At 50.1% G+C, this 23,081-nt stretch overlaps 1 protein-coding gene across 1 annotated transcript; it reads left to right on the top strand.

Moving 5' to 3' along the window:
- The first annotated feature begins 1,819 nt into the window (after window positions 1-1,819).
- Window positions 1,820-22,095, top strand: CFAP20 (cilia and flagella associated protein 20). The gene is made up of 6 exons (XM_001507942.5): window positions 1,820-2,140; window positions 17,543-17,622; window positions 18,755-18,866; window positions 19,612-19,800; window positions 20,283-20,393; window positions 21,610-22,095. Exons 1-6 carry the CDS (start codon window positions 2,057-2,059, stop codon window positions 21,613-21,615), a joined length of 582 nt encoding a protein of 193 aa, XP_001507992.2. The 5' UTR covers window positions 1,820-2,056; the 3' UTR covers window positions 21,616-22,095.
- Window positions 22,096-23,081: the final 986 nt, after the last annotated feature.

Genomic DNA, 23,081 nt, shown 5'->3' with positions numbered 1-23,081 from the left:
TATTGTTATTGTCATTCCAAGCATTTAGTATAGTGCTCCACACACAGTACACACGGAAGCAGCGTGGCTCAGTGGAAAGGGCAGGGACTTTGGAGTCAGATTATGTTATAAATAATAATAACTAATAACTATTATTATTATTCTCCTCCCTTTAGAGAAGCAGCGTGGCTTAGTGGAAAAAGCCCGAGCTTGGGAGTCAGAAGTCATGGGTTCTAATCCCGGCTCTGCCACTTGTCACCTGTGTGACTTAGGGCAAGTCACTTCACTTCTTTGTGCCTCTGTTCCCTCATCTGTCAAATGGGGACGAAGATTGTGAGCCCCACGTGGGACAACCTGATCACCTGGTATCTACCCAGCGCTTAGAACAGTGCTTGGCACATAGTAAGTGCTTAACAAATACCAAAATTATTATTATTATTATCCGTCAATTGGGGATGAAGACTGTGAGCCCCACATGGGAGAACCTGATCACCCAGTATCTGTGCCAGTGCTTAGAACAGTGCTTGGCCCATAGGAAGCGCTTAATACCAAAATTATTACTATTATCATCTGTCAAATGGGGTTGAAGACTGTGAGCCCCACGTGGGCCAAGATGATCACCTGGTATCTGCCCCAGCGCTTAGAACAGTGCTTGGCCCATAGGAAGCACTTAACAAATACCAAAATTATTATTCTCTGTGTCTCAGTTCCCTCATCTGTCAAATGAGAATCCCGACTCTGCCCCTTGTCGGCTGTGTGACTGTGGCCAAGTCACTTCACTTTTCTGTGCCTCAGTTCCCTCATCTGTCAAATGGGGGTGAAGACTGTGAGCCTCACTTGGGACCACCTAATGACCCTGGATCTCCCCCAGCGCTTAGAACAGTGCTCTGCACGTAGCAAGCGCTTAACAAATACCAACATTATTAAATGGGGATGAAGCCTGTGAGCCCCATGTGGGACCACCTGATGACCCTGTATCTCCCCCAGCGCTTAGAACAGTGCTCTGCACATAGCAAGTGCTTCACAAATACCAACATTATTATCATTATCATCATTATCATTATCACATCATCATCATCATCATCATCATCATCATCATCATCATCATCATCATCATCATCATCATCATCATCATCATCATCATCAAGCGTGGCGCAGTGGAAAGAGCACGGGCTTTGGAGTCAGGGCTCATGAGTTCGAATCCCAGCTCTGCCACTTGTCAGCTGTGTGACTGGGGGCAAGTCACTTCACTTCTCTGTGCCTCAGTTCCCTCATCTGCAAAATGGGGATGAAGACCGTGAGCCCCACGGGGGGGGGGACCACCTGATTCCCCTGTGTCTCCCCCAGCGCTTAGAACAGTGCTCTGCACATAGGAAGCGCTTAACAAATACCAACATTATTATTATCATCATTATCAGCATCATCATTATTATTATCATCACCATCATTATTATTGTCATTGTTATTATTATTATTATTATCATTATTATTATTAGGAAGCGCTTAAGCAATGGCAGCATTCTCCCTCTTTGGGCGCCAGGGGGCGGGGCTGCCAGGGAGCCAGCGTCCCCCGTTCCCATGGCACCGCGCATGCGCCGTACCCCCCAAATCCCTCTCACCCGCTGGAGCCCGTCTCTCCGTCCGCCTTCTGAAAGGAGTGCCGGTCGCCCGCTGGGAAGTAGTCCCTTCCCGACGGGGTCCCGGGGCCGAACCTGAGGAGAAAAGGGGGTCCGGGGGGCGCCGAAGGGGACGAGGGGGGACGGGGGAATTGGGGAGGGGGAGCGGGGCCCGTCGAGGGGGGCTCGGAGGGGGGGGGCGGCGGCGGAGGGATCTGCGTCCGGGGCCGCCTGAGGCGGCCGGCCGTTGCTGAGGCGGCGGTGTCGCGACGGGGATCGCGACCGAGGGGAGCCGTCGGGCGGCTGGTCCCGATAGGGAGGACTCGGGGCGGCGGCGGGGCCCGGCCTCCGGCCTCCGGCCTCCGGCCTCCGGTCTCCGGCCTCCGGTCCGCGGCTGGGGCCGGTCCTTCCGTCACGACAGCGGCGACGACGACGACGACAGACGCGCCTCCGCCGCCACCATGTTCAAGAACACCTTCCAGAGCGGCTTCCTCTCCATCCTCTACAGCATCGGCAGCAAACCCCTGCAGATTTGGGACAAGAAGGTGCCCGCCGAGCCGCCGCGAGGAGGGTTGGGGCCCCTGGCCAGGCCGCCGCCCTCTTGGCCTCCCTTTTTAATCCCTAAAAATCATCCTCTCGGGCCTCCCCGCCGCCCTCACCAGGTGCCGAGCACTCGCCTAAGCGCCGGGGTCGGCCGGAGGGCCGCGGCGGGGCCGGGCGGAGGCCCAGGTCGTGGGTTCGAATCCCGCCGTGCAGGGCATCACGTGGGTGTGGTCCACGTCCTCCCCCCTTTTACAGATCATAATAATGGTGGGATTTGTGAAGCGCTTACTAGGTGCTGAGCGCTGTTCTAAGCGCTGGGGGAGACACGGGAATCAGGGGGTCCCCCGGGGGGCTCCCAGTCCTCATCCCCATTTTCCAGATGAGGGAACTGAGGCCCAGAGACGGGAACTAATAATAATAATAATGTTGGGATTTGGGAAGCGCTTACTAGGTAAAGAGCACTGTTCTAAGCGCTGGGGGAGATCCAGGGTCATCAGGGGGTCCCCCGGGGGGCTCCCAGTCCTCATCCCCATTTGACAGATGAGGGAACTGAGGCCCAGAGACGGGAACTAATAATAATGTTGGAATTTGGGAAGCGCTTCCTATGTGCTGAGCACTGTTCTAAGCGCCGGGGGAGATCCAGGGTCATCGGGTCGTCCCACGTGAGGCTCCCGGTCTTTATCCCCATTTTACAGAGGAGGGAACTGAGGCCCGGAGAAGTTAATAATAATGTTGGTATTTGTTAAGCGCTTCCTATGTGCAGGGCACTGTTCTGAGCGCCGGGGGAGATCCAGGGTCATCAGGGGGTCCCCCGTGGGGCTCCCAGGCTTCATCCCCATTTGACAGATGAGGCCACTGAGGCACCGAGAAGTGAAGTAATAAAAATAATGTTGGGATTTGTTAAGCGCTTCCTATGCGCTGAGCACTGTTCCAAGCGCTGGGGGAGATCCAGGGTCATCAGGGGGTCCCACATGAGGCTCACAATCTTAATCCCCATTTTACAAATGATAATAAGAATAATGTGATTTTTGACAGATGAGGCCACTGAGGCACCAAGAAGTGAAGTAATGATAATAATAATGTTGGGATTTGTTAAGCACTTACTCTGTGCAGAACACTGTTTTAAGCACTGGGGGAGATCCAGGGTCATCAGGTTGGCCCATGTGGGGCTCACAGTCTTCATCCCCAATTGGCAGATGAGGTCACTGAGGCCCAGAGAAGTGAAGTGGCTTGCCCACCGTCACACAGTCAATCTCCAAGGGCTCCTTCCCCTCTGCCTTCAAACATGCCCACGTCTCCCCCATCCAAAAAAAACCCGCTCTTGACCCCACTTCCCCCTCCAGTTATCGTCCTATCTCCCTACTACCCTTCCTTTCCAAAATCTTAGAACGAGTCGTCTACAATCGATGCCTAGAATTCCTTAACTCCCATTCTCTCCTAGACCCCCTCCGATCTGGCTTCCGTCCCCTCCACTCTACCGAGACTGCTCTCTCTAAGGTCACCCGTGACCTCCTTCTTGCCAAATCCAATGGCTCCTACTCCATTCTGATCCTCCTTGACCTCTCTGCTGCCTTTGACACTGTCGACCATCCCCTCCTCCTCCATACCTTATCTCACCTTGGCTCCACGGACTCTGTCCTCTCCCGGTTCTCCTCTCACCTCTCTGGCCGATCATTCTCGGTCTCCTACGCTGGCGCCTCCTCCCCCTCCCATCCTTTAACTGTTGGAGTTCCTCAAGGGTCAGTTCTTGGCCCTCTTCTGTTCTCCATTTACACTCACTCCCTCGGTGAACTCATCCGCTCTCACGGCTTTGACTACCATCTCTACGCAGATGACACGCAGATCTACATCTCCGCCCCTGTCCTCTCCCCCTCCCTTCGGGCTCGCATCTCCTCCCGCCTCCGGGACGTCTCCACCTGGATGTCGGCCCGCCACCTAAAACTCAACATGAGCAAGACTGAGCTCCTCATCTTCCCTCCCAAGCCCGGTCCGCTCCCAGACTTCTCCGTCACCGTGGATGGCACGACCATCCTTCCCGTCCCGCAGGCCCGCAATCTCGGTGTCATCCTTGACTCGTCCCTCTCGTTCACCCCACACATCCTATCCGTTACCGAGACCTGCCGGTTTCACCTCTACAATATCGCCAAGATCCGCCCTTTCCTCTCCACCCAGACGGCCACCTTACTATTACGGGCTCTCGTTATATCCCGGCTAGACTACTGTGTCAGCCTTCTCTCTGACCTCCCTTCCTCCTCTCTCGCCCTGCTCCGGTCTATTCTTCACTCCGCTGCCCAGCTCATCTTCCCGCAGAGACGATCTGGGCATGTCACTCCCCTTCTTAAACAACTCCAGTGGTTGCCTATCGACCTCCGCTCCAAACAAAAACTCCTCACTCTAGGCTTCAAGGCTCTCCATCACCTTGCCCCTTCCTACCTCTCCTCCCTTCTCTCTTTCTACCGCCCACCCCGCACGCTCCGCTCCTCCGCCGCCCACCTCCTCGCCGTCCCTCGGTCTCGCCTATCCCGCCGTCGACCCCTGGGTCACGTCCTCCCGCGGTCCCGGAACGCCCTCCCTCCTCACCTCCGCCAAACTGATTCTCTTTCCCTCTTCAAAACCTTACTTAAAAATCACCTCCTCCAAGAGGCCTTCCCAGACTGAGCTCCTCTTCCCCCTCTACTCCCTCTGCCATCCCCCCTTTACCTCTCCGCAGCTAAAGCCTCATTTTCCCCTTTTCCCTCTGCTCCTCCACCTCTCCCTTCCCATCCCCACAGCACCGTACTCGTCCGCTCAACTGTATATATTTTCGTTACCCTATTTATTTTGTTAATGAATTGTACATCGCCTTGATTCTATTTAGTTGCCATTGTTTTTACGAGATGTTCTTCCCCTCGACGCTGTTTAGTGCCATCGTTCTCGTCTGTCCGTCTCCCCCGATTAGACCGTAAGCCCGTCAAACGGCAGGGACCGTCTCTATCTGTTGCCGACTTGTTCATCCCAAGCGCTTAGTACAGTGCTCTGCACATAGTAAGCGCTCAATAAATACTATTGAATATTGAATGAACACAGCTGCCAGTGGCAGAGCCAGGATTCCCACCCATGACCTCGGACTCCCCAGCCCGGGCTCTTTCCACGGAGCCACGCTGCTTCCCATTTTGCAGATGAGGGACCTGAGGCCCAGAGAAGACCTCATCTGTCCAATGGGGATGAAGACGGTGAGCCTCACGTGGGATGACCCTGGATCTCCCCCAGCGCTCAGAACAGTGCTCTGCACATAGTAAGCGCTTCACAAATGCCAACATTATTGTTATTATTATCAGGTCTGCCCCGCAACCCCGTGGGTCTGGCCGTCTTAAAAATCCCCCTTTACCAGAGGAGGTCACAGAGGCCCGGGGAATAATAATAATAATAATAATAATAATAATGATGTGGTATTTGTTAAGCACTTACTATGTGCCAAGCACTGTTCTAAGCGCTGGGGGGGAATACAAGGTGATCAGCATGTCCCATGTGGGGCTCACAGTTTTCATCCCCCTCTTCCAGAGGAGGTTGCTGAGGCCCGGAGAACAATAATAATAATAATTAATAATAACGATAATAGTAATGGTGGTGTTTGTTAAGCGCTTACCATGTGCAAAGCACTGTTCTAAGCACTGTGGGGAGACAAGCTGATCAGGATGTCCCACGTGGAGCTCACAGTCTCCATCCCCATTTGCCATGATGATGATAATGTTGGTATTTGTGAAGCGCTTACTATGCGCGGAGCACTGTTCTAAGCGCTGGGGGAGATCCAGGGTCATCAGGTGGCCCTACATGGGGCTCACAGGCTTCATCCCCATTTTCCAGATGAGGTCACCGAGGCCCAGAGAAGTGAAGCGACTTGTCCGAAGTCACACAGCTCATACTTGGCAGAGTCGGGATTAGAACCCATGACCTCGGACTCCCCCGCCCGGGCTCTTTCCACCTGAGCCGCGCTGCCTCTCTGTCAATCGGTGGCTTTTACTGAGCGCTTACGGTGTGCAGGGCACTGAACTAAGCGCTCGGGGGAGTTCGCTCCCTATTTGGTCCTCTCCCCCCCAGACGGTAAGCCAAGTGTGGGCAGGGATTGTCTCTTTATGGCTCTTTTGACCTTGCCAAGCGCTTAGTACAGTGCTCTGCGCGCTTACAGTATCCTTAGTACAGTGCTCTGCACAGTGTAAGAGCTCAGTAAATGCCATCGATTGTTTGATTTAAAAAATGCATTCATTCAGTCGTATTTATTGAGCGCCTACTATCTATCGGTTGCCGAATTGTACATTCCAAGCGCTTAGTACAGTGCTCTGCACACAATAAGTGTTCAGTAAGTGCCGTTGATTGATTTAAAAAATGCATTCATTTATTCAGTTGTATTTATTGAGCACTTACTATCTATCTGTTGCCAAATTATACATTCCAAGCGCTTAGTACAGTGCTCTGCATCCAATAAGTGCTCAGTAAGTGCCGATGATGGATTTTAAAAATGCATTCATTCATTCAGTTGTATTTATTGAGCACTTTCTATCTGTTGCCAAATTGTACATTCCAAGCGCTTAGTACAGTGCTCGGCACACAGTAAGTGCTCAGTAAATGCAGTTGATTGATTTTTAAAATGCATTCATTCATTCAGTTGTATTTATTGAGCACTTACTATCCATTATTCCAAGCGCTTAGTACAGTGCTCTGCACACAGTAATTGCTCAGTAAATGCCGTTGATTTAAAAAATGCATTCATTCATTCAGTTGTATTTATTGAGCACTTACTAGCTATCTGTTGCCGAACTGTACGTTCCAAGCGCTTAGTACAGTGCTCTGCACATGGTAAGCGCTCAAGAAGTACTGTTGAATGAATTAATGAATGTGCAGAGAATGTACCATTTGGCAACAGACGGAGACAATCCCTGCCCAACAACAGGCTCACAGTCTAAACCGGGGAGACAGACAACAAAACAAAACAGAACAAAACAAAACAAGTAGTCTGGGGTCAAAATCATCAAGAAAAATAGAATCACAGATAGATACACCTCATTAACAAAATAAATAGAGTAGTAAATAATATGTCCACATACGCACAGTGCAGTGGGGAGGGGAAGGGGAAAGAGCAGAGAAGGAATGACTATTTAATAATGATAATAATTTTGGTATTTGTTCAACGCTTATTAGGTGCCAAGCACTGTTCTAAGCGCTGGGTCGATACAGGGTAATCCTGTGTGTCGGACACCGTTCCAAGCGCCAGGGTAGGTACAAGGCAGGGCCTGAGGGAGAGAGCACGAGCCTGGGAGGCAGGAGGTCTTGGGTTCTAATTCCGACCCCACCACTTGTCTGCTGGGTGACCCTGGTGTAGTGGGTAGAGCACGGGCCTGGGAGTCAGAGGCCTTGAGTTCTCATCCCGACTCCGCCAATTGCTTGCTGTGAGACCTTGGGCCAGTCCCTTCACCTCTCTGAGCCTCAGTTCCCTCATCCGGAAAATGGGGATTCAGTCTGTGAGCCCTATGGGGGGACAGGGACTTTGTCCAACCCAATAATCTTGTCTCCGCCCCAGCGCTTAGAACAGGGTCTGGCACATAGGAAGCGCTTAACAAATGCCATTATGCTTAGGTCGGACACAGTTCCTCACGGGGGAGGGGGCTCACGGTCCAAGTCGGAGGGAGAACAGATAGTCGATCTCCTTTTCACAGTCGAGGAAACTGAGGCACAGAGAAGGGGAGTGACTTGCCCAAGGTCTCACAGCAAGCAGTTGGCAGAGGCGGGATGGGAACCCGAGGCGTCTGACTCCCAGGCCTTGGCTCTACCCGTTAGGCCACACTGCTTCTCAAGGGCTCCGTGTCTGCCCAGGCACCTGAGGGGTGTGGGGGTGGGTGTCTAGAGGATAGCCGAGTTGGTTCGAGAGCATCCGGCAACCCGGGGAACGCATCTAACTTTGTTTTATTGTCCTCCCCCAGACCCTTAGTACGGTGCCCTGCACCCAGTAGGCGCTCAATAAATCCCACTGATTGATAACCCCTCCTTGACCGCTTACCGACGAAGAAACTGAGGCGGCTAGTTGGGTCTCTTGAATCAGAGGTTCCAGACCCCTCCTGGGGTGTCCGGAAGGGAGAACTCTACGTGGAGACGGTAAATGCTACGTGGCTCAGTGGAAAGCGCCTGGGCTTTGGAGTCAGAGGTCATGGGTTCAAATCCCGGCTCTGCCACTTGTCAGCTGGGAGCAAGTCACTTCACTTCTCTGTGCCTCAGTTGCCTCATCTGTCAAATGGGGATTATCTGGGAGCCTCTCGTGGGACAAACTGATGACCCTGTATCTCCCCCAGCGCTTAGAACGGTGCTCTGCACATAGGAAGCGCTTAACAAATACCAACATCAAATGCTACTGAGTGTATTTTTTTTTTAATTTTCCCGAAGTGGGCTTGTTATAGAAGAGGCTGGAAATTCTGTTTTTTTGAAAGCAAGCCAGGAACTAGGTCATTCGTACCTCCTAATGCATGGACTCCGTTTGCAAAAGAAAACCCTGGGCTCGTGCGCTCCAACCCCCATTGACTTGTAAAAGTGGGAAGGAACAGATCTAGAGGAATTGCCAGTTCTGCTACATTAAATGATATTTTGGGGGTCCATAGGAGAACGAGTCATCCGTTTTTGTGGGGGAAGCTGCCTTCTGATATTGCTTTGTGCTGGATACATTTTTTTTGGTCAAAGCAGGATAGTTGATGGCGGGTCTCCTATCAGAGGTCTCCGTTTTGAAAAGCCAACTTCATCCATCAGTTGTATTTAATAATAATGATAATAATGTTGGTATCTGTTAAGCGCTTACTATGTGCCGAGCACCGTTCTAAGCACAGGGGTAGATCCAGGGTCATCAGGTTGTCCCACGCGAGGCTCACAGTCTCCATCCCCATTTTACAGATGAGGGAACTGAGGCACCGAGACGTGAAGTGACTTGCCCACAGTCACACAGCTGACAAGTGGCGGAGCCAGGATTAGAACCCATGACCTCTGACTCCTAAGCCCGTGCTCTTTCCACTGAGCCACGCTGCTGAGCATTTACTATGGACAGAGCACTTTACCGAGCGCTTGGGAGAGTACGGTACAACAGAATTCGCAGAAACGGTCCCTGTCCAGAAAGACTTGACAGCGTAGAGGGGAAGACGGGCATTAATACGTCACTAATTTCGGAAGTTAGTCAAAAAATTCCACCCATGACATTCAAGCAAAAAATCTATTTTCTTTGTGACTCGAAGTAGGGAAGGTACGTGTCAAATTTGTCACCTGGATAGGAATGTTGCTGAATTTGTGGAATCTCATTTTGGGCAGGGAATGAGTCTGTTTATTATTGTTTTGTACCCTCTCAAGCGCTTAGTACAGTCCTCTGCACGCAGTAAGTGCTCAATAAATACACTTTGACTGACTGGGAGGGCCTAGGTAGGGTGAGTCCAGACCTCTGCTTTCATAAATCAAATGGGTGTAATATGTATATTTTTTTTCCTCCAAGAATTTTTGTTTGTTTTTGAGGTTATTCATCATTCCTTGCTTCAGTGCTCTGTCCTTTTGAGTTCTTCTAGTGGAAGATGCTTTTTCAAGAAAAAAGTGTCCTCTGTGTATTCTTGGTATCTTGATTTTAAAGGCAGTCAAAGTATTTAGCTCTGCAGTGACTTTTAAAACAAAGTCAGGTCAGTGGTGTTTAAGTTTATCGGATCCCTCGTATCTTGATAAGTTTACCCGGCTGCTTTGCAGTTTTGAATAACCTCTCAGGTTTTCCCCTGAAAGTGTGTTTGCTTTGGAGTAAGAAAGAAAAATAAATGTGAATGAGAAGGAACACGGGGAAGCAGCTAGGTGTCAGTGGGGAACACTGACAGAGGCTTGGGGAATTGCACAGATTTAACAAATTGTATTTGGAGATAAATAAGTAGACTAGAGACCAAGTTAAAAGCCTACGAACCCTTAGTTGCTGCAGAAACTCTCTTCTGGTCATTTTTTTAAAGGTCAAGTGATCTAGACTTTGGACTACTAAATGTAGCTAATAGCGACCGTGGCAGTTTTGGCAATGCATCTTAGTAGAGCATCTCGACTTGTTCAGTGTTATTTGAAGCCCTAATATAAAAGAATATATATATATTTATAAAATATAAATAATATAAAACATTGCAAGTGGGTCACGAGTGGCCACGGGAACTCCCGCAAAGGACGGCGTTCTCCCAGCCGTCGCGGATTAAGACACCAAGGGACGGGACCCAAGTCGCTCCATCAGCACGTGAAGAAGCACCTTGTACCAGGAACATGTTGCTAAGCGCTCCGCAGGTTATTGAACTCGGTTCCTGCACTTTACTGGAAGTGTCAGCATCAGGGGAACAGTGAGGGAGATTGAGATCGAACCGAAGAAATGTCGTTAAACTCGCCAAAATCCCCAGAGCTCCGAGTGTGCGGCAGGCCCTGGGTGTGGATCGTCTCTTAGGAAAAGGTTCTGGGTAACAGGACGCGGGGCACCTCTGCTCTCTCTGAAATCTTTTCTCCCCGGAATTTCGTTTCTCAGGCCACGGTTGTACTCGTCAACATGTTTACACGTGAAAGGCAATAGCCGGTTACCATGGTGGGCTGAGGCCCCGAACGCCGCCACCAGCGGCCGGATGGCATCCTGGCGATTATAAACACACATGAAAATATTGTAAATCGGTCCGCCAGAATCACGTCTGCCGGACTGAACACTGGTCAGCTATTACCAACGTAAAATCGGTAATGGAAGAAAATCTTTGAACCTCACACTGTTAGAATTTTTCCCAGACTCTTTGAAGGGTCTGCATATACCCACTACTAATGTTAACTAGGTTGCAAAAGGTTTACAGATGGATTTTGAAGCTCAAAAACAGTGTGACGAAGAAACTCACCTGCATAGAGAAGTGAAGTGACTTAGCCAAGGTCACACAGCAGACTAGTGGCGGAGCGGGGATTAGAACTCAGGGCCTCTGACTCCCAGGCCTGTGCTCATTCCACTGGGCCACACTCCTTCTCTAAGCAAGGCTTTGAAGGTGGGGAGAGGGGTGGGTGGTCTCTTGTAGTTAGAGAAGCAGCGTGGCTCAGTGGAAAGAGCCCGGGCTTGGGAGTCAGAGGTCATGGGTTCGAATCCCAGCTCTGCCACTTGTCAGCGGTGTGACTGTGGGCAAGTCACTTCTCTGTGCCTCAGATACTTCATCTGTAAAATGGGGATTAACTGTGAGCCTCATGTGGGTCAACCTGGTTACCCTGTATCTACCCCAGTGCTCTGCACATAGTAAGCGCTTAACAAATACCAATATTATTATTATTACAAGGAGGGGGAGGGACTTCCAGGCCAGAGGAACTTGAACCTCTGTGCACTTCAGTCTGTGTCCTTTGGACATTTAATAATCGCCCCACTCCCTATCCCAAAGCACCTAGGCCTCTGTCTTTAAATTAAATATAAATATCTTATATTAATTTCTCTCTCCCCCTCTAGACTGTCAGCTCGTCATGGGCAGGAAACGTGTCTACTTATTCTGTTGTACTCTCCCAAGCACTTAGTACAGTGCTCTGCCCCTAGTAAGTGCTCAATAAATAGGATTGAGAAGGGGGGACATGGGCAGGGCGACAGCGGGAAGGTAGACAAGATTGAGATATAGTGAGCAGGTTGGTGTTGTAGTGATAATAATAATAATGTTGGTATTTGTGAAGCGCTTACTGTGTGCAGAGCACTGTTCTAAGCTCTGGGGTAGATACAGGGTAATCAAGCTGTCCCACGTGAGGCTCACAGTCTTCATCCCCATTTTACAGATGGGGAGAAGTGAAGTGACTCGCCCACGGTCCCCCAGCTGACGAGTGGCAGAGCCGGGATTCGAACCCATGACCTCTGACTCCCAAGCCCGGGCTCTTTCCACTGAGCCAGGCTGCTTCCCGGTAGGAAATCAGCAAAGTAAGATAAGAGGGGGCAAGCCAGTTGAGCGCTCCAGGTAGAAGTTAATCGGGTCCCATATAGGGCTTGGTCAGCGTGCCCGGGCCGTCCTGGAACAAGAACCTAACGAATTGCATGTAGGTCTGTTCATTCTTTCAGTTGTATTTATTGAGCGCTTACTGTTTGCGGAGCACTGTACTAAACGCTTGGGAGAGTCCAGTGCAGCCATAAACAGCCATGTTCCCTGCCCACGACGGGCTTACAGTCTAGAGTGGGTAAGACAGACATCAAAACAAATCAGTAAAATAGATAAAGACATAAGAACTTTGGGGCTGGGAGCGGGGAAGTGCAAAGAGAGGGGGTCGGGGGGTGCAGAAGGGAGCTTCGCGTGGCTCAGTGGAAAGAGCCCGGGCTTGGGCGTCAGAGGTCGTGGGTTCTAATCCCGACTCTGCCACTTGTCAGCTGGGCGACTGTGGGCAAGGCACTTCACTTCCTGGGCCTCAGTGGCCTCATCTGTGAGATGGGGATGATGACGGTGAGCCCCGCGTGGGACGACCTGATTACCGGGTATCTATCCCAGCGCTTAGAGCGGTGCTTTGCACATAGTAAGCACTTAGCAAATACCGTAATGATTATTAGTCAGGGCAGGCCTCTTGGAGGAGATGTACCTTCAATAAGGCTTGGAAGGGGGGGGGAAACATATCACACAGTAAGCTCTTCACCGTACATCTGTGTTTCGAGGCATCACGGCTGTGCCGGGTAGCTCTTGGGGGGGTTTCTCAGTGGCCCCCAAAGGACTTCTGTTGTCGCGGAGCGCAGAGCGACCCGATTGTGTTGTTCCCTGATCGTGTTGTTCCCTGATTTGTGTCGTTCTTGGATACGGCTAGAGCAATTCCTGACTCAGCCTAGGGAGGTCTCTCTCAGCCTTTTCTCCGATTCCGGCTCCGGCTCCCGCTTCCCTGGCCTTTGGCGCTGGTTGACTGTAAATTAGGGACTTGGGTCAGCTCCTCGGCCATACAGATGCCACAGACTTTCAGGCCCTGCCGAAGAGTGGGTGGGACAAAGAAAACTGAGGGTAGAAATAAACACAGGTTTACATCTGAAGCCAACTTACCGGTAAATACGCCTCAGACTGGCCGTCTTCCTCCCTCTCCTTCCATTTCTCCCTTCCCGGTTCCCTTTTCAGTCGCTCTCCCACCCCATTTTTTTTTTTATAACCGTCCACCTTCCTCCAGATAAGACGAAGAAAGCCTTTGCTGTTTGTTGTCTGTGACTGGGTATTTGAAAAGGTGGTTTAGAGGTTCTTTTTTCACCCCCTGAGTTGAAATCCCTTTTCTCAGATCCCTAGAGGCTATGAGGATTAGCCCATGACAGAGATTTGCGATTTTCAGTTGGATTTCCACACTGGGAAGTAATTCTGCTGCCGGAATGAAGACTGTCGACTGACGGGAAGGCTAGTTGGTATGGATGGCTAGTCTAACCGTTGGCTCAAACCCAGTCCAGCTTAGTAATGGCTTCACTGGAAGGAGTTTAAGAGAGGAAGTTTGTGTTGGAGGGAATCCCCCACAGTTTGAATTACTTTGTGCGCTTCGCTACCTGAATTCTCTTTTTGAATCTACTAAGAAAACTTGGTTTTTTTAAGTGGTATTTGTTAAGCGGTTCCCGTGTGCCAGGCACCGTTCTAAGCGCTGCAGTAATAATAATAATAATAATAATGCTGGTATTTATTAAGCGCTTACTATGTGCAGAGCACTGTTCTAAGCGCTGGGATATACAGGGTAATCAGGTTGTCCCACGTGAGGCTCACAGTCTTCATCCCCATTTTACAGATGAGGTAACTGAGGCCCAGAGAAGTGAAGTGACTCGCCCACAGTCACACAGCTGACAGGTGGCAGAGCCGGGATTCGAACTCATGACCTCTGACTCCCAAGCCCGGGCTATAAGCTAATCAGGTTGGACATAGTCCATGTCCCACATGGGGCTCACAGCCGTAATCCCCGTTTTACAGATGAGATAAGTGAGGCACAGAGAACCGACTCGCCCAAGCTCACACTGCAGACAAGTAGCAGAACGGGGATTAGAACCCGGGTCCTCCTGACTCCCAGGCCCGTGCTCTATTCACTTGACCGCGCTGCTTCTGTGTTGATAGGTGGATTTCCACGGAGGTCGAGGCCGACCTTCCCTATCCCTCTTCTCACCGGCCCGTGTACTCTATTTCCTCAAGACACACTCATCTGTTGCACCCACTGCCCCAAAAGGAACATAACGGGCTCTTAATACAGTGCTTTGCACACATTAAGTGCTCAGTGAATAGAAATGACTGAATGTCAGAGCCAGAGAGCGAGTAGCACTGTGCGAACCGCTGTCATTAGAATCCATTTCATACCGGCAGATTCCCAGCCTCATAGTTTTTGCGACGGTGAGGGTTCATCTGAAAGCTTGTTTTGGGCAGGGCTACCAACCCCGTTATATCGTACTCTCCCAAGCACAATACAGTGCTCTGCACACAGGGTGCGCACAATAAATACCAATGATGGATTGATTCATCTGTTGTTTTCCCATCAACAATTGTCAAAGCCTAGGAAAATTTATCATCAACTCAACTCCGTTAGCTGTCTTTTCTGTTGCTGTTTTTTCCAACTTTTCTGACTTTTCCCCTCTCAAGTAATCATTGTATGGAGCTAACCCTGGCAGTTATTTTCCCTCTTTTGTACAAAGAGCTTTTTGCTCATTAGCATCAGTTATTGTAATCCTTCCTCAAGTCCGGCAGTAGAAGACTTGACAGGCTTGTGGTTTCATGATCACCGTTTCACCTGAGCAATGGTGAGTTTAATAGGTTAGTGGAAGCTGCGCTGTTGTCCTGGGTGTAGAGGCATTTTCACCTGGTTCACGTGGAGGCCAGAGGGTCTCAATTCTCTAAGATTTGGGCCCTGGTTTTCCTTCCTCCACCTCCAAAACAGAAGCAGGGTGGCCTAGAGGATAGAGGACAGGCCTGGGAGTCAGAAGAACCTTGCTTATAAACCTGGATCTGCAGTTTGTCTGCCTTGTGACCTTGGGTAGCTCACTTCACTTCTCTGTGTCTCAGTTACCTCATCTGTAAAATGGGAATTAAGACTGTAAGCCCCGTGAGGGACATGGGCCGTGTCCCACCTGCTTAACTTGTACTTACCCAGCGCTTAGTACAATGTCTGGCATGTCTCAGTGCTTAGTACAATGCGTGGCATGTAATAAGTGCCTAACACATATACCACCGAAAAAAAGGATACAGAAAACCTTAGATTTTTTGATTAGAGCCAAAGCCTGCAAGAGTGGCCTGCCTCAACTGGCTAGACTCCACCGTTTGAGCTAGGTCACTTCATTTTCTATGTTTGAGCTGCTTCGTGCGGCCAGTTGTCATGCCTGCCAAAAGACAGTGTGCTAGAGGAGACTAATAGCGAGCACTCCATTCGAAAGCTTTAGAAGACACAGAGGTCTGACTGCTTCAGAAATACTGGCAGCCCCGCACCCTCCCTCCCCAGTCCAGGCTGGCTCCCTGCAGGGTTCTAGAAGCAGTTCAAGATGCTGATTTGAGTCCATAAAAGTCCCGAGGAGCGTTCCAGTGAAATCATCAGCTATAAATTTGGGGGTGGGGAGAAGGCATCCTCATCTCTGGAATTTCCTTCGCCTTAGGTCTGACCAAACCCTCTTCTCTGGACACTGAAGGCCCCTCTGCTCTTTCTACGACTCTGTCCTGGAGAGGGGCTCCGTGAAGATCTGCTATTTATAGGCCTCGGCTTCCTAGGTCTTGGGTTCGAATCCTGGATCTGCCACTTGTCAGCCGTGTGACTGTGGGCAAGTCACTTAACTTCTCTGTGCCTCAGTTACCTCATCTGTAAAATGGGGATTAACCGTGAGCCTGACGTGGGACAACCCGATTACCCTGTACCTACTCCAGCGCTTAGAACAGTGCTCTGCACATAGTAAGCGTTTAACAAATACCAACATTATTATTATTATTATCATTAGACCCGAGGCCACGCTCTATAACTGTGTTTGTTCCCAGTGTGCTGAGTTTTATTTGAATAATTAAGCCGCAGGAGAGTGCCTCTCAGGGAACCCCGGGGGGGGGGGCTCTCTCAGTTGCTGCCTCATCCTTTAAACTTCAGGGACTGATACTTTTCAGGAATGATGTACTGAAAAATGTAATAGACGAGATGTGGGGAATCGTTAGTTCCGTGAATGAAAATTCATTTTAGCCTCTGTTTTTCCTCAAAGGTATATTGCCTATTCGTGTAGCCGAGACTGGTCAAAGCAAGAGTGTGGAGCTGTTTGTTAGTGTCTACCGCCTTTGCTCCGGACTGTTAGGGGCAGTAAGTCAGTCTCTAGAGATTCTTCCTCAACAGGCCGGCTCCTTGAGCTCTCCAAGCCACTCACTGCTTCAGCAGTTTCCCCTGCACTCATGTATGTGCATGTGTGAGAAAGAGCGAGCGAGCAGGAGCAGGAGCAGACCCCTGCCCGAAAGCCCAGGAGCCGCCTTCCCACTTGTGCAGGAAGTGTGCGGCTCAGAGGAGGGTTGGGGTGTTTGATAGCGTTCAGCAGAAATCTCAAGCCTCCTGTGGGCTTCGTCTCCCTGAGAGGCAAACCAGATTTCAAAGCAAGACATCTAACTTCCCTCCCAGGAGGAATGTTCAGCATTCTGGGCACTTTTTCTGTATATTTAACGAGTCTACCCAGATGGCAGCCACTCGTCTTACTTTGCTGCGACCTGGTTAGCTGATCCTCATCACACCAGTTTCCGGGGGACTCCAGCTTTGCCCATTTTCCCTTTAGAATTTCCTGCTGTTCCTTTTATTTTAATGATATTTGTTAAGCACTTACTGTATGCCAGGCACTGTGCTAAGAGCTGGGTTAGATATTAGCTTATCAGGTTGGACACAGTCTATGTCCCATATGGGGCTCATGTGTCTTAGTGGGAAGAGCCCGGGCTTGGGAGTCAGAGGTCGTGGGTTCTAATCCCAGCTCTGCCGCTTGTCAGCTGTGTGACTTTGGGCAAGTCCCTTAATTTCTCTGGGCCTCAGTTCCCTCATCTGTAAAATGGAGATTAAGACCGTGAGTCCCACGTGGGACAACCCGATTACCTGGTATCTACCCCAGTGCTTACAACAGTGCTTGGCACATAGTAAGCGCTTAACAAATACCATCATTATTGTTATTATTACAGATGACATAACTGAGGCACAGAGAAGCAAAGTGATTCGTCCCAGGTCACACAGCAGACAAGTGGCGGAGCCAGGATTAGAGCACAGGTTCTTCTGACTCCCAGGGCTGTGCTATATCCGCTAGGCCATGTTACTTCCCACTCCTCCTGTACCTCTGCTCACCTTTCGGAGTTTCTTCTAGTACTTTTCTTCAAAACCTACCTGATTCCGTTACCCATTTCCAAGATGGATCCTGGTAGAGATTTCCTGGTGGATGTTGCTGTACTTCTAACTTTTTTTTTTCCCCTTCCTCCCCGCCGAAGGTTCGGAATGGCCATATCAAAAGAATTACTGATAACGATATCCAATCGCTTGTGCTGGAGATTGAAGGAACAAATGTCAGGTAGGCATTTTTTTAAAATAGTATTTGTTCATCCCTTATTATATGCCAGTCACTGCACTAGGCGCTGGAGTAGATAGAAACTAATCAGATTGGACACAGTCCTTGTCCCTCAGGAAGCTCACAGTCTTAATGAGGTAATGGAGGCAAAGAGAAGTGAGGTGACTTGCCCAACTGACAGTTGGGGGAGCTGGATTTAGAACCCAGGTCCTCTGACTTCCAGGCCCCGTGCTGTCTCCACTAGACCACTCTGCGTCTCAGTTGAATCCCTGGGAAGAAAACATGAATCCCGGGTCTTTCCCTTTCCTACAAACCCATTTCCTGAATGGGACCCATTCTGCATGAGGTTCAGAGACGTTTACCGAGACCAAGAATTTCTCAACGGCTCTATCCAGGTAGCGGGGATATTTCCACTAGCGGTCTGTGGTCTAGTTCAGCACAGAAGAGCCGAAAACATGCCCAGTCTACTTGCACTGTATCCTGTTCATCTTTTAATACAGTGTTTGGCACCTAATGAGAACTTAACAAATACCACAGATGTTACTTGGTTGAAGCCCTGATAGAAGCGTTCCGGTGAGGTTGTGGCCTCACCGTAAGTTGATGCTGAACGTTAAGTTGGCCCTTTGCAGCTCTGCTGCCCACATGGCATCTTCTGCAAAATAGCCTTCCCAAAGCTTCTTGGTCTTATTTAGACCCAGCCAGTATCTACTGAGCGCTCAGAAGTGACACCCAGAAAGGGATAAAGGATACAGATAGGATGGGCTTGCCCTTCTGGTGTACCGGTTTTTGTTTTTTAATGGTATTTGTTAAGCACTTACTGTGTGCCAGGCCCAGTGGTGTAGTCTGGCTGGAGATTTTTCAGTGAGTCAAGATTTTTCAGTTTCTCAATTGAGAAACAACCGTTCTCTCGGTGCCCAATTCTCAGTCCTGTTTTCAGAAGAGTTCTGTGATGCAGTGGCCTAAGACCCCTGAGTGCCGTGATTTCCCTGAAACTCAGCTCCATCTGCTCTCCAACTAAGCCTCTTCTTTTCTGGCAGAAGAGTCCCCAGCATCTGGGGCAAATTGAAGTGGTTCAAAAGAGCGATAGGAAAGGGAATCCAACCCGAAATTACAGTTGCCTCGTCCTTTTCCGCAGCACGACTTATATCACATGCCCTGCGGATCCAAAGAAGACACTGGGTATTAAATTACCTTTCCTGGTTATGATCATCAAAAACTTGAAGAAGTATTTCACTTTCGAAGTGCAGGTAAGGTGGAGAGGGGTCAGGACCGCCCCTGCTGCCCTAAAGAACGTGACCTGCCACCTCCTACGTGGGAGGGGTGTTCGGAGTCTTTATTCCTTTCTGGCATTCTGCCTGGGCTTTTCTCTCACTCCTGAAAAATTTCACATAAACGCTCAGTACACCAGAGGGTATGAATTTAGTAGAAAAATCCAGGAATTCCACAGTAAATAGGAGTAAAAGCAAGTATCCAAAAGGAAGCAATCACCAGCTTCAGGGATTAGAAAAGCAGGTGCAAAGAAAGCATCTCTTCTGGAGCTGCTAGCCCCAGAATGCGCTTCCTGATGGACTCAACTCTTAGCACGGTCTTTGAAAAGTAGATTTATGAGGTGATTTCCATGATCCGAATGCCCTTCTCCCACGACCGCGTAAACAGCTGGTGTCGTCTTGGCAACTCTACAGGATAAACTGGCTTTCTTCCTTGCCATCCATATCCACGACGATTGTAGCTGTAAGCTCGCTGTGGGCAGGGGATGTATCTGTTTATTGCTATATTGTACTCTCCCAAGTGCTCAGTATAGTGCTCTACACACAGTCAGCACTCAGATACGATTGAATGAATGAATGTAGCTGCCTTCTTTCCCTTCCGTTGGTGAAGTCCAGTGGAAATTACGCTTGGCGAGCTCAGTTGCTCACCTCCCAATCTCTGCTTTTGGATCTTCCTAGGAAATAGACTTGTTCTGTCCTTGCCCTCCCTTCCATCCAACGCCAGGTACTAGACGACAAGAATGTACGCCGGCGGTTCCGGGCAAGTAACTACCAGAGCACGACCCGAGTCAAACCCTTCATCTGCACCATGCCCATGCGTCTGGACGATGGTTGGAACCAGATCCAGTTCAACCTGTCGGACTTCACCCGGAGGGCGTACGGCACGAACTACATCGAGACCCTGAGAGTGCAGGTACCAGCTCCTCGCCTAGGCGTCCTCAGGGAAGTCCGAGCGGCGGTAGCTAGCCGAATTAAAAACCGGTGGGGAGCGGGCTTGTATAACGGTTTCAGTGGGGGTTTCTAGTAGGACTGAATGACGCCTTCTTTGGGAAAGTCTCAAGGGACCTTGGGCTTCTGCCTTTTACAAAGAGTCCAGAAAGACAAGCCGGAGAAAGGGGAATCTGGGGGAAACAATTTGAGTTGTCGCGGGTTGGGCCCGGAAGGCCGTCCAGTTCTCAGGGATGGTGTTTCCTGGAAGGGTCTTCGTGAGGCTGGGATCCTGAGAAGACTGGAAGTTTGGAAGTTCACTTGAGAGAGGTCAGAGGGCCTTTCAAACCAAGCTGCTCTCCGTGGAGTATAGATCCGGTGTCACCATGAGAGGAATGGGAAGAAGGGAGGAGAGGAGGAAATGTTCTTTTTTTCTCCCACCGTTAAAAATAGCCCTTGCCTCTGCAGATCCACGCAAACTGTCGCATCCGACGGGTATACTTCTCAGACAGATTGTATTCGGAGGACGAGCTGCCGGCCGAGTTCAAACTCTATCTCCCCGTTCAGAACAAGGCTAAGGTGAGCTACCCTTCCAAGGAGGAAATGGGACCGACCGGAAAGGACAGGGCGGGCCACCTGCAGTCTGTTTCTTAAGCATTCGAACTCTTCAAGACCTTCATCCTGTGACCGAGAACCATTCTATCCCCACTCAGGACCCCCCCCCCCCCCGCGAAACTAAGCCGCTTCTTAATGAGAGTGCTTGATTTTTATTGGCCCTTTGCCACAAGGCCCAGAGGAATATAAAAACATAGGATTCATAAACGATTGATTCTCTGTGGCTTGTCTACAAATAATAATAATTTTGGTACTTGTTAAGTGCTTACTATGTGCCAAGCACTTTTCTAAGCACTGGAGTAGTCAGGTTGGACACAGTCCCTGTTCCACAAAGGGCTCACAGCTTTAATCCCCATTTTACAGATGAGGTAACGGAGGCCCAGAGAAGTCAAGTGACTTGCCCAGGGTCACGCAGCAGACGTGGCGGAGCCGGGCTCATAACCCGTGACCTTGTGACTTCCAGGCCGGTGCCGTATCGACGAAGCCACGCTGCTTCAAATCCACTGGGCTTGTTCCAGGAAGAACAACCTGTCCTGCCCTGGGTTACTCACCACTGGCCTTGGGACCCTCTTTTCCTAATCATTCAGGCAGTGGTATTTATTGAGCCCTTGCTGTGTACAGAGCACTGTACTGAGTGCTTAAGACCAGCGGTGTGGTATCTGAAATGTCCCCCCACAAACTGGAAGACTGTCTGTGAACAACCCTATCTATCAGTCAGTCAGTGGTATTTATTGAGCGCTTACTATGTGCCGAGCATTGTACTGAGCGCTTGGGAGAGTAGAATATAACGGGATTGGGAGATGCGTTCCTTGCCAAAAAGGAGGTTCCTTAGTTCTGGGAGCCGGCCTTCCCCTGACAGATTGGCAATCCCCAAACTGACCTGGCAGATAGGCATGGGCACCTGCCTTCTGGCTTTGCCCATTTTGATCGTTTCACCAACACATTCTTAAAATCACTAGGTCTAGCGAAACCTGGCCTCAAAGGGAGCGTTGACCTTCAGTGACCGTTGCATGGTAGCAGGCCCCTGGCCACAGTCCCTTCCAATCGCCTGGGTTCTCTAGATGAGGTACTTAAGCTGCTGCTAGCTTCGGGCTTTCTTTCTGTCTCCATCAAAAGCACCTGATAAAAACAAGATGCCTTGTAAGAATATAACATTTCCCTTTTCTTTTTCCTTCCCCAGCAATAACAGAACTGGAGCATAGCACAGGAGAGGAGCCCTGGGGCTTAATTCTTAATTTAAAAAGGACCATGTGAAAAAGAGAAATATTTAGATAAAGTCCAGTGTTAGGGTTCTTCTATTTAATACTTTGGTTGTCACCCATTCTGTGATATCTGTAACCGTGTAACAGTTCAAAATTGCATTTTTAAGTCCAGTGGAGGATAAGCAGCTTATTGTGGGCACTCTGTCCAACCCTGACACCTGCCCATGGTGTGACAGTTGACCCCTGGGCTTTTCTCCTGTGGCCGGCCCTGGTCCGGGGGAGACAGAATCTTCATCCCAACAATTCCAGAGTTTCGACCCGCCTTATGAAGCCGATTCAGACGCGATGTTTCATCTTATGGTTTTCCTGTCCGTCGTTTTGTATAGTACCTACGTAGAAAAAAAGCTCACCATGTGTTATATAATCTGGAAGTGAATAAAAATGTTTTGTTGTGTTTGTAAGTAGCTTCGGGCTTTTACCTCGGTGAATGAGGTGGTACTTTTCTCTGGTCCTTCTGGAAACAGACCCCTTCTGAAGACCACCCGAGATCGCACGTTAGTTTAGCCCCACTTCTGGAGCTTGAAGAACTTTGTTTAGCCCGAGGCAGATTGTTTCAGGGCAAGGAAGTGGAGGCAAACTTTTTTTGGTGTCAGCCATCTTGAATCCCTCCATTTGGGAACCCCAAAACCTCCGGGCCGAAAGACTCCTTCACCACCCCCACCGCCGAGCCCCGGCAGCTGCTGTCCTTTCCACCGTGCATGGGGATCGAGAAAGAGGTCTCCTAGTGATCAACATCCAGGCAACCTCCTCTGGTGTCATGCCTCCGAAAGTTGCTGCCTGCTGCTTGTGACTACTCTCCTCGTTTTCCAGAAGAAACATGCCACCCATTCCCGCCCCGTCAGCTTTCCCACCTAGCCCGCTTTCCTGGTGCCTTACCAAGGTAAGTGTGAAGCCAGGGCTCGGTCCCGGAGCGTGGCCAGAATGTGATAATAGCATTTACTATGTGCCAGGCACTGTACTAAGCACTGGAGTGGATACAGGGTAATTGGGTGGGACACTGTTCCTGACCCACGTAGGATTCACAGCCTTAATCTCCGTTTTCCAGATGAAGTAACCGGGGTCCAGAGAAGTGAAGCGACTTGCTCAAGGTCACACAGCGGACATGTGGCAGAGCCTGGATTAGAACCCTGGCCCTTCTGACTCCCAGGCCCCGGCAGTGTTTCTCCCCCATCCTTCTGAGATCCATAGTGATAGTCCTGCTCCTCTGCCCAGCCACGATGCCCAGATAGTCCAGCCCATGTGCCCGCCGTTGCCCTTGGGAACATGGAACTCGTTTGGCTGTACGAGCTGCACAGTGCTGGAGCAGGAGCAGAGCTCCTCGTCCTGGTAGTGGCAGGCTAAAGTGGTTCTTCCCTGTGCACTCCGGAGCACATTGCAGGATGAAAGACGC

The sequence above is a fragment of the Ornithorhynchus anatinus genome, chromosome 11, assembly GCF_004115215.2.
Source record: "Ornithorhynchus anatinus isolate Pmale09 chromosome 11, mOrnAna1.pri.v4, whole genome shotgun sequence".
Classification (NCBI taxonomy): Eukaryota; Metazoa; Chordata; class Mammalia; order Monotremata; family Ornithorhynchidae; genus Ornithorhynchus; species Ornithorhynchus anatinus.
This window is presented reverse-complemented; position numbering and strand designations above follow the sequence as displayed.